The sequence below is a fragment of the Panthera onca genome, chromosome E3 (assembly GCF_046562875.1).
Source record: "Panthera onca isolate mPanOnc1 chromosome E3, mPanOnc1 haplotype 2, whole genome shotgun sequence".
Classification (NCBI taxonomy): domain Eukaryota; kingdom Metazoa; phylum Chordata; class Mammalia; order Carnivora; family Felidae; genus Panthera; species Panthera onca.
The window spans coordinates 28,031,153-28,048,786 of record NC_138354.1 but is presented as its reverse complement, the minus strand read 5'-3'; the positions used below and the strand labels follow the sequence as shown (position 1 = coordinate 28,048,786).

Below are 17,634 nucleotides of genomic sequence, written 5' to 3'. Positions count from 1 at the left end.
AGGGGGACAGTGAGCCAACCAAGTGGTTTTCAAAGTCCTCCAGGGCAGGTAGAAGGCTGGCTGTCTTTGCCCACAGGATTAAACCTTGGTCCCCAGTTGTTACGTACCATGTGATGATAATAACTTTACTTCTTGGAGCCCATGTTTTCTTTATAATACCTGTGGTTGTTGTGGCTAGAGAGACCTATTTGTTCTCGTTTGGGACATCCTGATTTTAGTATTGGACACCCATGTCCTCAGTTTGAGGCGAACTGAATGGGGGTCACATGAGCTATCAAGTTGAAATAAACACAGAGCACACAGTAGCAGTCAGTAAAAGGGAACTGACAGGACATAGGATATAGTTTGATTGTGTGTGTGTGTGTGCATGTTGGGGGGTTGCCATTCATCTTTTTCAATATACAAATGCCCCTGGCATTTTCATAAGCCATAGAACTTCAGAGCTGCAAATTGACGTTTGTCTGAGATTGTTTTTTTTTTTGTCTTTGATTTTTTTTTTTTTTTTTTTTTTTTTTTTTAGACAGAAGATACTTCAGACTTGAATATGCTGCAACATGCCATTTCTTGATTTCCCCTCCACCCCCCCCCCCCCATGGTCTATCACAATGAGGATTAAATCACTTGTAAAGCTTGGTAGGTAGTAGCAACCTATGGCTTAGACAGTGTGGGATGTGTTATGATCCCTAAAAATGTGAAGTAGAAACCACTTGAAGTTCATCTTGAAAACTTTAACTGTGTTGGTCCACTGAAAAGGTTTTCCGAGGTACCTTTACATCCGATTGTGTGAAGCCGTTTAACAATGATCTACGACGTGGGAGGGAAAGCTGGCTTCTAGGGAGGAGTCCTGTCACTCCCCACATGAACCTTCTCCATCATTCTCTGCTGCTCTTGGCATGAAATCCAAATTCCTTGGAACCCACAGGGTCTGCCTGGCCCGGCCCGGCCCTTTGACCAGGTCCTCCTGTGTCCCCTTATGCCCCTCACCCCTCCACATGCTAGGATTGGGCTGCCTCTCTTTGTTGCTTAAAAGCATTGCTAATGCTGTACTTCGTGCCTAAAATGCTTATGGGCTTTCCCATCTCAAGTGAGTTGACCCTTGTTTATTCTTTGAAGCCCATTCTATTTTACTTTATTTTACTTTGATTGATTGTGAGAGGGAGAGTGTATGTGAGTGGGGGAGGGGCAGAGAGAGAAGGGGGGAGAGAATCCCAAGCAGGTTCTGCACTGTAAGTGCAGGGCCTGATGGGGGGTTTGCACTCATGAACCGTGAGATTATGACCTGAGCCGAAATCAAGAGTTAGAGATTTAAACCACTGAGCCACCCAGGAGCCCCTGAAGCTCATTTTAATTGACACTCCTTGAAAGAATTGTCTTCATTGCCCCACTAGGTTGAAGTTCCTATGTTTGATATCCTCCCCACATCCTCCTCTTGGACGGCATTTCCCACAAACAGAACTAAGTCATGAATTTTGTCATCCTTGTTTGATAGATGGTGATTGAATCCATTCACCCCTATTCCATACAGCTTGTTGCACCCTAGGTGTTTATTGAAAGGGCGACAGTTGTTGAATTCCGCAGGCTTTATGAGAGGCTGTATTTCAGAGTGTTGAGGGGCAGGGCCTCTGGAGCTTGAATTTGATCAAATTCTGGCTCCAGCACTTTGTAGCTGTGTGGCTTTGGGCATCTCCTAGAACCCCTTTGAGCCCAGTTTCCTCATCTGTGAAATAGAGGCTAATAATAGTCTGTGCCTTTATAGGATAGTCAGTGGCTTAGAATAGTGCCTGGCAGGTAGCATATGTTGGTGCTGGTGGTGGTTGTTACCATTCATTCTGTTAGTGGCAGTAATCACCTTGACACATGGACCCAGCCAGCTTAAGAAAACGGGGAAGGAGAGAAGGTTAATTGTGAGAGGCACGTCACAACTTGGTTTGGTTAGCAACCTGAGCGATCAGAGACGAGTTGTTTGAAGCCTCCATCTCCTCATCTGTCAAACGGGGGCAGCGTTACCTTCTCCACATTCTCCATTTCACAGTGCCTACTTGGAGGCTTGGTGTGAGAGCTTAAAAGATGGGGTTGTAGATGGCCAAGCCCAGGTCGAAGCACACAGCAGGTGCTTGAGGAAACTCAGCAGTCCCAGTACAGCGAGAAACGGATCAGCAGCTCCTCATATGCAGTAATTAGATGGTTGGAAGCATGCTTGGGGTCTGAGGAGTTGGGCCTCAAATCTGGGTTCCCATGACAGCCTTTCAGGGAGAGGTCTGCTTCTCTGTGATTTAAAACAAAACAAAACAAAATACCACGGATGATCCAAGGTGCTGGTTTTATATGGCAGCTAATGAGATACCAGGACAAGTAATTGGAGAATGCATTGCTCACAGACACAATAAATACAGCGATGATTATATATTAGTAGTTCTCAAATGGCTCATAATGCAGTGAGATTGCATGAGGTCAAGAATGTGTTAGAAAACAGATGTTGTTGAGGTATGTTACAGCCTCCAGTGATTAGTTCTTATAGCCCGCACTTTTGGAAAAAATACTTATTTGATGATGATTATGAACCAGACATGATTCCAAGTGTTGTACAAATGTGAATTCAGTCAGTCCTGAGCACAGGCTTCAGTGGCGGGTGTTACTAATGCTCTGGTTTCATATGGGGAAACCAAGGCATCAACAGGTTAAGTAGCTTGTTGAAGGATAAGCAGAGTAAGCCGCCAAGCCAGCGTTTGAATACAGGTGGGCCGGTACAGGAGTCCATCTTCTCAGCCACTGAAGAATGGAAATAGGTAATCAAATGCAAAATACTCACTTGACCCTTGAATGGGCCAAGCCAGCTGTCCTTGGTCCTGATACCTACAGGTCTGTCGATTGATGGAATTTGTCTACTGGGTTCTAGAATCCATTGGGAGAGTTGCAGCCCTCCAATTAATGGAAGGTACACAGCCTCTTCTCTCTGCCTGTGACACTGTATGCCCCCCCCATCCCCGCCCCCTTCAAACTCTGTCCTGATACTGATGGTCTTTGATTCAGTTAAAATGTATAAGTGGTTCACCATACCTGCTGAAAAACAGGGTCTTAATTAGCCTTAATTTTTGAAGTCTACAGCTGTAAACTGTGTTGGAAAGATTGAAAAGATTAGTGCACTAGTAATAAGATAATTGTCCCTGAGAAATGCTGTTAGCATGTAAATACAGTTAGCGTGTGAAATCAGCAACTGTAATATTTCCCCCTTTTGGTGTTTAACGATGCTCCTGCATGAATAATTATAACTAAATGCAAAGTGCAGAAATAAAATACTGCATGCTTTCCCTCTTCCTCACCTCACAGCTCAGAAAGAAGTCTGCGGAGTGGGATCTCTGCTGCCATGGCCCCCCCTCCCTTCGCACAGTGGCCATTGGAAATTAGTACTAGGAGTGGGGTGACTTAGAGGCAATTCCCCAAAATTAGGGGTAGCAGGCAAACAAAACTTAGAAATCTCACGGCAGCTTTTTGGAAGGCTTCAAGCGGAAGAGACCACGTGTTCATGCAAGTGAATGCTCACAGATGTTTGCGTGTACGCATGTATGCACGAACACACACACAGACTCAGTTGTATACAGAGCTTGAAGAATAACGGTCTTGGCTACCTAGGACAGAAGCAGATGCAATAAATGTCAACCCACCTTCTTGGACCTAGAAAAGCTGTAATAAAATACGCTGTACCTGCCGCCGCTGAGGGGCCTGCCCTGTTTGTGTTGAGCTTTTGTAGCCTTGGCTAAATTGGGAACTTGCTTGCATTTTATGATGTTGGTGTAGGTAATAACTTCCCAGGAAACCACAGCTTGCCAGATAAGCTACATATGCCACATGGAGGAACCTCTCTGTTTCTTCATCTCACATGGTGGCCAGTCGGTTGAGTTCATCTGCTTTCTGCTCGGTCTTTGATGCCCAAGGCTCATCTTTGCAGCAGGCACTTGACCTCAGGAAAACCTCCTGCAACTCCTAGTTTGGCCGGGTTCTGAGGATTCATCTTTTAAATCCCAGCCCTGTGTGGCTTCAGGTACAGTTAGTGTGGGCTCAGTGAAAATGAGAGTGCTGTCTAGGTTGATAGCCACAGGGCTTCAGATATGCATACAAAGAAGGTAGTCCGGGGTCTTGGGAAAGCAGGACAAGTTGTTAAAATAGTAGCTAGCTGGGAAGGGGACCCTCACCTCTACCAGATGAGGGGACTCAGCTGCAGACACAGTGTCTTGGATGTGTGTTCATCTGTGCTTCTTAGGTCAAACTGTCCTTGGATTTTGTAGCCAAGTTGGCCTTAAGACCAGTCTATGATACATATTCTGTATTTATCTCTCATCCCAGGGCCACCGTTGAGAGTGTTGAGACTTAATAAATCAGATCGCGGAGTTGAGGGCCCATAGCAGCTTCCAGGCCTCCTTCATAAGGGAAGCCTGTCTGCGGGCTGGGTAGCCTGGAGGGCACATGCCCCTTCTAAGGGAGACAGCTGCTTCCCAGATCCATACTACTGGTACCTTAGGGAGGTGATGGATTTGTGTTTCCAAGTCTTAGGGTTTTCTAAGAAATGCCAGGACTTTGCAGTTTTACATGGGACCTCCCAAATATTAAGTGTTGGCATGGTATTTAACAGTTTGCTTTTGAAAATAATGTACAGGGTAAACAAAACATGTCTGAACTGAATCCTGGTCCATAGGCCCCCAGTTGGCTCTTTGCTACCTGTGCAATAAATCTCTGAAGATGAGGCTCTCAATGTGCCTGCAACACAGGGGCTCCTGCTTGGTCATCAGCAGTGACTATTCCCACATCGTGAATCGGGTCAACTTGAGACTGCAGACTTGAACTGGCCTCTTCTCCAGTCCTTTCTTGTCCTGCCCTGCCCCCTCTGTGCAGATGTCTCAATGAAGTTTGTGGGAAGGAAACACTTACTACCCTGAATAGATCCTACAGTTATGCCAAACATGTCACGCGTGTGAGTGAGCACCCCCCCCCCAACCCCGAGTGCCCAACCCCACTGTAGAAAAGCATAAAAATAAAAGGGGATCTTTGTAGACTTCAGGTCAGCCAAATGGCACTGGGCACTGTGGTTGTCTCCTGGGTGCTGATTAGCAGCTTGCTTGGGGGTCTCAGGCTCTTGCCTGACCTTGGCACAGGGTCTGGCAAATTTGGCTTTCTGGGTGTAGAATGGGTCGTTTAAGAAACAAAGCCATTGAGACTGAGTTGAGGAGAGTCCTCTATTCACTGATGAAAGGAGCTCATTGTACACAATCCATGTGCCCTGCCGAACCCCCTTCCTCTGGCCTCCTCCTCCTTTTCCCTGTCCCCCAGCTGGGGCTTTGTCAGTGGGCTACAGGATGCTGTATCCCAGGCTGTGCTTTCTTCCCATTTTCCTGTCTGGGCAGCTCTGGGGTTGCTCCGTACAGAAGGAGAGCTGGGACTCGGAGCCCCTGCGCACGTTCTCGGTTCCTAGGGCCAATTCTGTTGTCGTGGGTGATGAGCGCGCTTCCTTCCGGGACAGCTAGGAACAAACAGCCAGTTCAGAGGCTGCTGCGTGAGATGGCTATGCAGGAAGCCAGAAAACAGTGGTGCTAATAACCTCTTCCTGTTCTGTGCTCTGCACTGAAGCGTCCCCATCACCACTTCCCTGTGTGATCCCACCACCCCAGGAAAAATCAAAGCTATTGAGCTCCAGGTAGAGGCTTGTAAATGAATAAACCATAGTGTTGAACTTACTGTGGATTAGTAGAACTTTGATCCTTTTTAGGTGAAGGCATCCCAAACGTTGCTTTCTTGGGACTGGAAGTGAGGGTGGGGTCCTGATGAATCAACCTTTGAGTGGGTAAAATGGCACAGCGATAAACCCTGGTGGCAAAGATATGGGGGGTGGGGGGTCACCAACTCGGGCTTGCCCAGGTGGGTGGGGCAGGGCCGTAGCTTAGAGGAGGGTGTGTACCTACCTTGAGGAAGTAGCAACTTTCTCCAGTTCAGCCATGCCAACCAGCATGCCCACTTGGCCAGATCTTTGGACATTCTAAGGAAAGCCATAAATCTGGATGTTCTGAAATCACCCAATCTTTGGGGGTTGGCAACTAGTGGAAAAAAAAATGTAAAAAGTGCTGTGTATCGTTTAAGTCAAACCACACCACATCTGAGGGTTCTGGTTACTTTTTTTTTTTCCCTAAAGTCTATGAGGATTAGAAGGTTCAGTGGGCTAATCTCAGTGGCTTCTGGGCAACTCATGTAACCTCTCTGAGCCTCTGTTTGCTCCTCTGTAAATTGGCAACAGTACCACAGGGTGTCCGTACTCTGGCAACAGAGGTGAATGTGCATGGCCATCAGGGGCCTCTCACTCTAAGGGCATGATATAAAACCATCTGTTTCCAGACTTGATGGCCATCCTGTGGTAGCCAGGCCTTGAGGATGGGACGAGGATTTATTGAAATAATGTGCATGAACTGCTAAATGTGTTGCTTCATGAGGACTTTGAAAATAGCTGTCCTAATGGCCACCGTCATTGGTGCTGTCACTGTCATCCCCACCGATGATAACATTAAGAAACCTAGGAGTAGGCCAGGAGGCAGGAAGGAGACCTGAGTCTCTTTGCTCTGAAACCACCTGACTTTGACCTTGACTCTGAACATAGGAACCCTCTGTCTCCTGCATGTTCGACGACCAGCCATCTCTTTTCTGGCCCAGGAAGGAGGCTCCCCTGTTCTGAGGCACAGCCTGGAGTTGGGGGTGTCCCCTCTGCAAGCACTGTGAAGTTCTCCCCTTCATCACCCTGTGCCCAGCATCCTGGGATCAGTTTTCCCCCATGGCTTGAATCAGCGGGTCTGTGTGTGGCATCCTGGAAACACTCCAGACCTGAAACACTGCTGAATTGGTTTTCCCAGAGCTGGGATATGCTATCCTTTGAACAGAAAATGTCCTGGTTAGAGGCTCTTGTGTGGGAGCCGAAGAAGAGAAAATGAAGAAAAGGCAGAAGGGACAAGCATAGAAAGTGACTTTGGCAAAAAGGGATGAACCCAGGATTTGGTATTAAGAACCTTGGATTCTAGACCAGGTTTTGATAGAAAGTGCATGTGGCCCTTAGGACATTCACTTCCCATCTTGAATCTTCTTTTCCTTACCAGAAAATGAAGGGTTTGATTCAAGTCAGGGACAGAAATAATTTTGCATCTCCTAGGACAATCAGAATCTGTTAGTAATGGCTGCCCAGAGGGCCGTATTGAAACTTTGAGGCCGAGTAATTGCTTAGTAGTAGCCACCTTGGGCACTTGGCAGGGAGGCACTGAACACCTATCCTCCACCTCTAAGTCTCCTGGTGCTCAGTCTTGGATTCTGGGTCTTAAACCTGAACTGTTTGCCCGTGGGACAGAAGGCCCACTCAGTGGTGCCAGAAGCTGTAGAGCAAAGCATAGTCTCTCTGGAACTCGCGACAGTGTCTGTGGGACACTCAGTGGCATTGGCTCCAGTGGGCCGTCTGCCATTTTGGTGACCACAGCAAGTGAGTGCCAAATTGGCAGGTGCCACGGCATGTGCCTTGAGGAGAAAGCTAATTATCGCGCTGAGCTTGAGCTGTGGCTTGCGTCCACGCGGAGTTCAGGTGGCCAGCTTCAGAAGGACATGGAGCCCTGGAGACAGCTACCAGCACCTCTTGCCCAGCAGTGGTGGGTGGAGGCTGCATTTCTCAGGCTTCTCCTGGCTCGTGGCCTGTCTTGTTTCTGGTCTGAGCTATGAAAAGCCGAACACGACAGAGTGGTAGTGATTGTCCTCCAGAGGAACTGACACTTGTGGCTCGCCCACTGTGCACCAGGACTGAGCAAGGCTCTGCTCCACCGTCTGAGTCGGTCTTCACTTTGTCCCTCTGAGAAGGTTGTTGTTAGGATGGTTGCCGTTGTGACAAGTCACTGGCCTGAAGACACACACGAGGAGATGGGAAGGTTACCACTTACTAACAAGTGACTTTGAGCAAATTCCTTTCTCCTCTGAGCTTCGAACGCATCGTCTGTAAAATGGGTCTGTTAATACCTACATTGTTAAGAGGTTTAAATTAGATGGTTCTTACTACCCACTTAGGACAGCGCTTTGTTTTCACTATGAGCCAATGTTAACTGCTCTTCTAATAATTGTTGATACCAGCCATGTGACCTTAGGCGAATTGCCTTAGTGAATGGAGGTGACCGATACAGTTGTTGGCAGTGACCAGGTAGCGATCCAGCCAGAAGCTTTGCTGTCTTGCAGGGACACATGCAGTGTTGGTAAATCTCTCATTTTCAATTATTTTTTAATGTTTGTTTTATATTTGAGAGAGTGTGCCTGCATGAGTGGGGGAGGGGCAGAGAGAGAGGGAGACACAGAATCTGAAGCAGGCTCCAGGCTCTGAGCTGGCAGCACAGAGTCTGACACGGGGCTCGAACTCATGAACTATGAGATCATGACCTGAGCTGAAGTCAGATGCTTAGCAAACTGAACCACCCAGGCACCCCTAAATCTCTCATTTTTTAAAAGAGAAATGAGAAATCTGGATTTGCATGTGAACTATCCTGGTTTTAGAACATGGGCAACAAGGAAAAATCTGTCATCAATATTACAGGCCAAAAAATACCACCTAGCACGAATCATCTAGAGGCTACCAATTGGCCATCCCATGTTAACACTTCCTACCACAAGCCTCTCCTCTTTTAGGTAGGTGTGTTCAAAACCTTATTGTTCGAAGAATTCTAATTCCGTGTGGTTTGCAAAGAATTACAAAACCTCTTAAGGCATACACAGAACCAAGTGTGTGGTTTAGATACTGGATAACTGTTTATTCTCACAGGTGTTCACACCCACCTGGAGAACCATTGAAGTCCTTCCAGAGTTTCATGCATCTATGGTCTTTTGTAGCTTCCAAGGTGATTCACTAACTCCAAGGCCCCGAAATTCATTTTGAGGTCCTGTGGCTCGGTTCTGGGGTGTGGGTTACAATCTGTGGAAGGAAGGCCAAGTGGTAAAGAGACCTGTAAATTCTTAAAACTTGGAAGACCACAGAGACAGGACAGAGTAAGGAAATTGCACCCAGTTGAAAGGGCCCAACTCTGCACCACCGTCTCTCTAAAGCACTGCCAGTGTCCTTGACCTCTCTGTGAGGTTTCTGTTTGCTCAGTCTTTCTTCGAGATGAGTTTGCATTTTCCAACAAGGTGAGGGCTGTGTGATTCTGGCCGGCATCTGTATTCCCAATGTAGCCTTTCTGAGAGAACAAGGGGACTTGTGTGCTGTTGGAATCCCTCCCTCATCGACCAGTGTTGCCTGCCATGCACGTCCCCAGCCTTCATCCCAGGAGCCACGGACACATGAGCTAAGCTCCTTGTGAAATCCCAGAGGGACACCTGGCAGAGAAAGTCCCATTGTGTGAGCACCTTCATGGCTGTGAACAAATCCTGAGGAGTCCAAAGGAGCCACTTATCCCTGGGGAAAGAAAGTTGGAAAGATGAAGGTGATGGTCAGGGTTTCCGGGGCAAGAAGGAGGTCATCACCATGTAAGTGGAGAAAAAGGAAGGAGCAGAAAACACCTTGTACCCCACTGTGGATGGAATGGTTTGTCCCCCTAAATTAATTTGTTGAAATCCTGACACGCAGTGTGGTGGGGGCTGCTGAGGGCAAAGCTCTCAAAAACGGAAGGAGTGCCATTATAAATGAAGACACTGGAATGCTCCCTCAGCCATTCGTCTAGGTGAAGGCACAGCAAGAAGCTGTCCATGAACTAGGAAGTCCTGCCAGACCCTGAATGCACCAGCACCTTGATTTTGGACCTCTCTGCCTCCAGGACTATGAGAAATACAATTCTGTTTCTAAGTCACCCAGTCTGGTCAGTTAGAGCCCTCAAACACACACACACACACACACACACACACACACACACACACACACACACACACACACATATCATGGAAATGTCTAGCGGATGCAGAACGTGAACATCGGAGTTGGATGAACACCTCAGAGCCTTGGTGACTGGCTGGGGATCAGAGGGGACCTATTCTTGGTCTCGCACTAGCTGTCTGTGTCACTGCGGATGCTTCCGGTCTTGAATTACCCATGCTACAGTGCAGGTCTTGTCAAGCTTCAGTATGCATAAGACTCAGCCAAGACTGTTCAATGAAAATGCAGGTTCTTGGGCTCCTGACCCAGAGATCCCGATTCACTAAGTTCATGGTTTTGTAAAGGACCAGGATATTGGTGAAGGTGCCTGTTTCAGGCCACTTGCAAACCTAAGCATCAGTCCTGGCTCCAACCCTTATCAGACCTGTGTTTCTGGGCAAACGATCCTCCCTGAGTTTCAGTTAATCTGATCTGTAAAAGGGGTAGCATGATACCTGCCTTGGCAGAGTGGCAAGGATTTCATGTGCTTGGCACAGAATAAACACAGAAAAGGAGATGGCTAAATTTGCCCGTTTCACTACTGTCGAATGGGATTGGTTCAGCTGGGATCTATAATGAGTGGCCGTGGAGAAGAATTGTGGCTGATTGGTTTGGGGGTGGAGGGGTAGGTCTTAGCCTTCAAAAGCCTGGAAGAAGATGACAATGAGGAGATAATTTTTGAGCTTTTAAAAATTTGTTAATTTAGATTGAGACAGAGTGAGTGTGAGCCGGGGAGAGACAGAGAGGGAGGGAGAGAATCCCAAGCAGGCTCTGTGCTGTCAGCACAGAGCTTGACGGAGGGTTTGATCCCACAAACTGAGATCGTGACCTGGGCTGAAATCAAGAGTCAGACGCCCACTGAGGCCACCCCGGTGCCCTTGTTTCTGAGCTTCTAACCATGCAGCAGACGTTAAAAATAGCTGGTTTTATTAAACATGCGTGATCACCTATAATGTCTGTCGTAGCCCACTTCCAAGATGAGGAGGTGACTCTCTATACACATGAACAGTCCAGATTTCCACCTCTTAAGCTAGTGTCCTTATTTATTTGTGTCCCCTTTAACTTCGAAAACAGTCCTAGACTGTCCTTTCCTTCCTTCCTTGCAGTAGCTCTGTTGGAGAATACAGTCCCACCTATTCACAGGGTGTGGTTGAGAAAAGTTAAGCTCACAGAAACTAAGTAGTTTGCCTGAGGTCCCAAATCTACTAAGTGGTTGTTAATCTGCTGAATCGCCAAACCCCAGCACCTCAGAATGTGAAGGTTTGGAGACCGGGCCTTGACAGAGGTAATGAAGTTAATATCCGGCCTGAAGGCTGGGCTCTAATCATTCTGACTGGTGTCGTTATAAGAGGAGGAAATTTTCGATGCACAAGGAGACACCAGAGAGGCTCAGGCATGGAGGGTAGAACATGTGAAGACACAGTGAGAAGATGGGTGTTGGTGAGTTGAGGAGAAAGGCCTCAGCAGAGAGCAACTCTCTTGGCTCCTGGATCTTGGATTTCCAGCCTCCAGAACTGTAAAAATAAACATGTCTGGCACATGGGCCAAGCAGACTAATCAGTGGTGACGTGTGATTTCAGCTGACGGTCTGACCCCGAACCTGCACTCTTCCACTGCGTTTTCCTTCTTTGCCCCATACAGTCCCTTGTTACAAGTGACAGCATCCTTTTGGGTCCTTGGCTTGGCATCCGAATTCCTCTTGCACTTGATGGTCTTGCTTGGTGGTCTCCAGCAGGCAGGAACGCTGTTGGTGAGATTTTGTGTGTTTTAATCTCTGATCCTATAAACAGCTCCCTGCATTTTCTGAGGTACCTGGTGTTTGGTAAAGCACAAACTCCTAATGGGGGAGGCTTCTATTTCTGTCCCCCAGAGGGCTCTCGGGAAGACAGTGCCACACCAGCCTTCTGAAGTGTTCTCCTGGGTGTGTCCGTGCAGAGATTGTACTGCAGGGCCTGGTGCCTATAGCTCTGCTGACTTGATGGCCCCGATGGGGAAATCTGGCTCTGAAGACTTGAGTCACAGTATTGTTGCCTCCACACCAAAGCCATTGCTTAGTACCCAAGAGCAAACACTATCTTAGGAGATACTCAAAGCACAGGAAGGGAACACACTTTCCAATGGCTGAGGCTAAGCTCGAGGCTCACCGCCGGCCAGGGGAGCCCAAAACGTTTGAGGCACGTATGGAATGATCATGAAATGTCTCCTCCTATTTTCTTCATGAAAGTCTAATTGCTTGTTAAAATTAGGCTTTTGGGCTTGCTGAGCTCCAAAGTTTCTGAGCCTGGCTTCCTGGTCTTGAAGTGAGACCGAGTTTCATTTCTCCAGGATCTGTAATCAGACTTCTGCCTATTATTTAAACTGTTAGCTTTGGGAATAGAAGTGTACACAGAGTCCCTTTAAACTCCTTACTATCTCCCTCCTGGTGCCCACCAGACATGGTGCTAGCTACTGAGTCGGGACTCGGTAAATATGTGTGGATGGATTTGGTGCCCCGCTGTGGCAAAGTGGCTGTGTTTTATTTTTAGTCATGACACGTGTGCTAATTTCCATCAACCGTGTCCACTACCTTTTTTTAAAAAAAGGATGCTAATAGTGGTTAAAGTGCTACTGTTGATTTGCTGTGCGTGTTCTTTCTTTTAGTAGACCTCATCCAGGTTGCAAGATGATTTTTTCTGATGGGGGATTGTGTTCTCCAGTGCAGCTAATATAAAATAATGGAGCACAGGTTTCTCAAGTACAGGGCCCTGGTGTCCAGTCCAGGCTTCAGTACTGTCTGTGTAACCTTGGGCATGTCACTCAATTTCTCTGGTCATCAGTTGGCTCATTTTGGTAATGAGCATCATGGAGGTCTCTATCTCCTAGGTTTGTTGCAAGGGGTCAGTGGAATGATACATGTCTAGAAGGTAAGCCAGTGTCTGAAACGTGGTAAGAACTCCAGGTATTAGTTATCACTTACTAGTTCTTACTGGTATTGATGATTGTTGGAAACGTTGGTCAACTAATAGGCCCATGGGTTAAAGTTTAAAATAAGCTGGAGAAATGAAAATGGTAATTATCTCAGGGCAAGAGGATTCTGAGAAATCCTGTGACCATTGTTTGTCATGGCATTGGAGTAAATTCGGAGGGACTGGTCCATTTGGCAAAGAGATGAAAGTGATCTCCTATATAGTATGAGGTCTTGGTGGTTGAGAATGTCCTTTGCTTGGTATAACCTACAGCTCATGTGGAGTGTGGCACATAGTAGGTCCTAAATCATAGCTATAAATGGTAGTTAGTTCAGGTTCCTGAGGTTTGTTTGGATACTTGGGGAGAGTAGATAGCATTTTGTTTCCAAGGCTGGACTGTCCATTATGTTTTTGTTCTATTAAGATCAATCTTCAGAAAGTATATCAGTTAGTTACTACCACAATGATGGCTGTATAACAAAGCACCCTGAACTGTGTGGCTTGCAACAACAAGCATGTATTATGTATGTGTCTGAAGGTTGGTTGTTCAAGGCTGGGGTGGGCTTCAAGCTGCAGGTTGCATATAGGTTTGTTCCCTGTGTGTGTCCTCCTCCTTGCACCAGCAGGTTACCTGGGGCATGTTCTTGTGGGGGTAGCAAAAGCACAGGAGATCATGTTCAATCACACAAGCATATTTCAAGCTTCTGCTTAGGTCCTGTTAATCTCCCCTTGGATGAAACACATCAAAATGGTAAGCCCAAGGTCAAGGGATGGGGCAGAACACTCAGCAAAGAAATGGAAAGTCATGTGACTAGAGGGCGTGGATACAGGGAGTGGTGAAGAATGCAGGCCACTAAATCTGTCTGCCTGGTTCCCTATTTGACTTCCCCAATTTAGTCATTGCAATAGATGATATGAAAGGGCTTCCCTTGCTTCAGGCAGTTCCGTCGCCCCAGTATCCACATTAAGATTCTAAAAGCACTCCACTGTAGCATCCGAGCATGTTGCAAATTCCCCTTTGGTCTCCAGGAGCCTTTCCCCTGACAGACAGGAATTTACTCTACTGTAAACCAAAGAGTCCCAGTTTAGACAGACACGATGGATTAGGCAGACAGCATCATTGACCCGGTTCCACTTCGTTAGCCTTTCCAATTAAGGAGGATGTTGCTGAAAGGGAGACCTCACAGATATATTGCCATACCTGGAATCTTCTGGATGGAGCTTCTGTAGGGAGAAGCTTAGGTTTTGAGTGTGCACAGAGGGAGGAGATTGAATTTTTGTTGGCAAGTGAATCCTAAGTGTTAATAACATGGCTGCTTGGGAGTACTCTGTCTGCTTCCTGGCTAGGTCATTAACATGCTGAGTAGATAATACTGGACCCCTGACCATGTGCTGGGAGGGTTTCTGATCTTGGAATTCCAAGTAAAGAGCCGGTGCTCTACCAGAATCTAAGTATCAGCTTTGGGTTTTGTCAGTACAGTTGACAAGTTGACAGAGTTTTCTGTGGTTTGCTAAGGACGATCGTTTTCAGGGAAGTTGTTCTTAGGGGTTCAGGATGGCATTCTCCCCTCTCCACCCCTTCAGGATTCTGAGCAGTGAAGCATAAGCCCCAAACAATAGTCAAATGGGCTGAGAAGTACAACTTAATTAATCTGGGCGCACACCCAACACCCCAGTGTGGTTCTTCACTGTGACCTGGCTTTGAGAATGAGGCTCATGTTGGAATCTGAGAGGCAGCTTCTTATCTTCTGGCCAAATCGAGATGGCAGAAACTGAACTTTGGGAGAGACACACAGGCTGACTCGGAGTTGAAGAGTAATGTGGCATGCCCTCACCCACAAAGCAGCATGCCTGAGGCCGGAGTCCCACCCTGTCATAGACCAGGAGGAGAGCCTTGTCTCCCAAAGACAAAAGTGGGTCCTGTCTAGTGTGCCTGACACAGGGAAAATGGAAGAACAGGGTTGCCACTCCCTGTGTGTGAGGATGAAGAGGCTGGTCAGGGGGAGCCCCGTGAGGAATGGCTAAAACACAGAGGCTGCTCACTCGAAAATGCCTCAGCCAAGGTTCTCACCCATATAGCGACCCCTCCTCACCCTTGGGAGGGAGCTAGGTAAGGGTTTAAAGAGAGAGCCTCTAAAATACTTTCAAGGCTTGAAGGACAAGGCTGCAGTGTCCAGAGAGGGGGAGGAGTATTCCCTCAGTATCTTCCTGGGTCTGAGGAATATTCTGTGCCTGGGTAGAATGTGGAAATTGGAGTGAGCTGTTTGCCTGGTGGTCAGCTTGGAGCCGTAGCCTTGGAGAAATGCTGGGGACTGGATTCAGAGCTAGGATCTGGGGTGGGGGTGGGGTGGGTGGGGAAAGGAACCCTTCATCTTGAAAGAAAACTCAGAACAGACCAGAGCTCAGGGTTACTTTGGCATCGTTATAAAGATACCACAGCGGAATCATTGAGAAAGCAAGTGACCATTCCCCTAGGTTAGGGGTTGAAAATTTTGCCACAGTTTTTTCTTTTCTAATTGTGGTAAGAACACAACAGGAGTTGTACTCTGTGAACACTGCAGTATACACCTAAAATTTTGTTCACTATAACCACAATGTCACACAGCTGAATGCCAGGGTTTCTACATCTTGCATGAATGAAACTTGACACCTGTTGAATAGCAACTTCCCATTCCTTGCCCCCAGCCCACCTGACACCCACCCTTCCACTGTCTGTTTCTGTGAATTTGACTATTGGAGATGCCTCATGGGAGTGGAATCATGACACTTGGGTGCCCATGCTCGTTGAAGCCATACAACAGCCAAGATAGGGAAAAAGGGTAAACATCTGTTGTGGATGAATGGATCAAGATGTGGTGAATGCGTATAGTGCACTGTTACTCAGCCTTATGTGACAACAAGGATGAACCTTAAGGATGTTACGTAGAGTGAGCCAAGTCAGACCACAGAAGGACAAATACAGCATAATCCCTATACTTGTTTCTTATTCACCGACTAGGCCAGGGGGTGCTCAATTGCATGGCTTCCTAGAAGCCAGTGCTGGAAAATCTCTTGCCTAAAGCAACGCTTCCAAACTGAGTTTGTCCCTCAGGGCCCTAAAATCAAGCCCATTCTCTGTAAGAGGCAGCTTGAGGTTGCTTTACCAGAATCCTGAATCCAGGGTGGTTAAGTTCAGAGCCGACACAGTGCAGACAAAAATAGCCTTTATGTGCTGGGTTTCCTGTTTTCCTTGGAAACCACTTGCTGAAAAACCCTGCCTCCTCCTCACCCATCCCTCCCGCCTCTCGACCCACCCTGCCCCCCACCTAAAGAGTTCATGTTTAATGACCCGCGACATGACCACCAAGCCTTTCCAGTCAATTGGCTTTTGTAGAGAGTGAATGAATAGGACTTTTCTCTGGCCTTTGCTATCCTGAAAAGGCTCTTCCCCAGCCCATTGGAATGTGCTGCGAAAACGGGGAATTAAGCTCTTCTTTTTCTGTCTGTTCCTTCCCTCATTTTTTGTAAGACCAGGCCTTGCCCCCTCATCTGGACTCTGTGTTCCTTGAGGTGTGTTTCTAATCTTCTCAGAGGTCCATTCTCTCCATGTAGAGGATTTGAACACACTTTGAGAGAAGCAGCAAGAGTGCTTTCTTTCCTATTTCCTTACACTTGCACATTCGCATGATCTCCGTGGCAGGTGTCCCCTTAACCTGTCAGTGAGAAACTTGAACCTCCTTAGTCATCTGGGTGTGGGAAGAAGTTAGGGGGAGATTGGGGATTGGGTCAAGCTCTTCTCATGAGTTGTGGAATGGGGAAGACATTTGGGTAGCCCTCCCTGTGGGCTTGTTAGGCACTGAAGAGATGTAGCTTTGTTGGAAAATGTGAACTGGGTTAGTAGGCTCAGTTTCCCCCCCATCACTTACCTGTGTTTTCTCCTCTCTCCCTGCAGGACCCTCATCCAAGTCCACCGATCACCCTGGAGACACAGGTCAGTACCTTCCCCTGATTTTTCTCACTTACCTGTTTCAGCTCTTCAGGGGGCTTGGTGCACCCTCTAGGCTCAGGAAAGCTGGGCAGGCACATCAGACCGTCCTCTTGCCTATTGGGATGTGTGCAAGCATGCGCAGGTGGGGACACGTGCCAGCCGATTGTGTGTGCACGCACGTGTGTACCCTCGTATCCGCGTACTCATCTTCAGGGCCTGAAAAGTGACGTTGCCTGTCAGTCTCCCTCCTGCCACCTGGAATATTCCCATGGTGGTAGTGCCTACCTTGCGGCGTTGTGAGCACAGCAGAAAATGGTGTCCATGAAGTTGTCAGTATGTATTAAGTACTGGTGAGGTAGCTTTTGAAACCAATAGACTGTTGCCTTTCCAGCTGGGCTTTAAGGGGAGCTATCTTTGGATTGATCGTTTCCTGGGCTCTGAGGGTTGGTCACACAGAGAGGAGACCAGATGGACTGCATCCAGAGCCCTGTCTGCCCAAGACAGGCAAGCCTGCTGGAACATTGCAAGGCTGTGGAGCAGCGCTGTGGCTGTTTCTGGAGTTGTCTGGCAAGACCCACCTGCCTGTCTCCCTCTCCAGCCTCCTCCATGGGTCCCTGTTCTCACGGATGTCTCTGCCTCAGTCTCCCCTAGGGGAATGAAGGCCCTCCCCCACCCCCCCCACTCCCCCGCCCAGCTTCTCCTTACCTGATCAGGAGGGCCAGACACAATGGGCAAAGTGGAGTCCTCTGCCTTCTCTTTCCTACATGTATGTTGAGTTCTGTCGACTTCAGGAATGACACAACAACAGAGCAGGCGGGAAAGAG

At 47.7% G+C, this 17,634-nt stretch overlaps 1 protein-coding gene across 1 annotated transcript in view; it reads left to right on the top strand.

Annotated features, from left to right (window-relative positions):
- Window positions 1-17,634, top strand: part of XYLT1 (xylosyltransferase 1) — a 309,894-nt gene that overhangs the window by 74,604 nt on the left and 217,656 nt on the right. Inside the window, exon 2 of the mRNA XM_060648611.3 lies at window positions 16,775-16,813. Coding sequence (XP_060504594.2) covers window positions 16,775-16,813 — 39 coding nt within the window. The remainder of the gene's footprint in view (window positions 1-16,774; window positions 16,814-17,634) is intronic.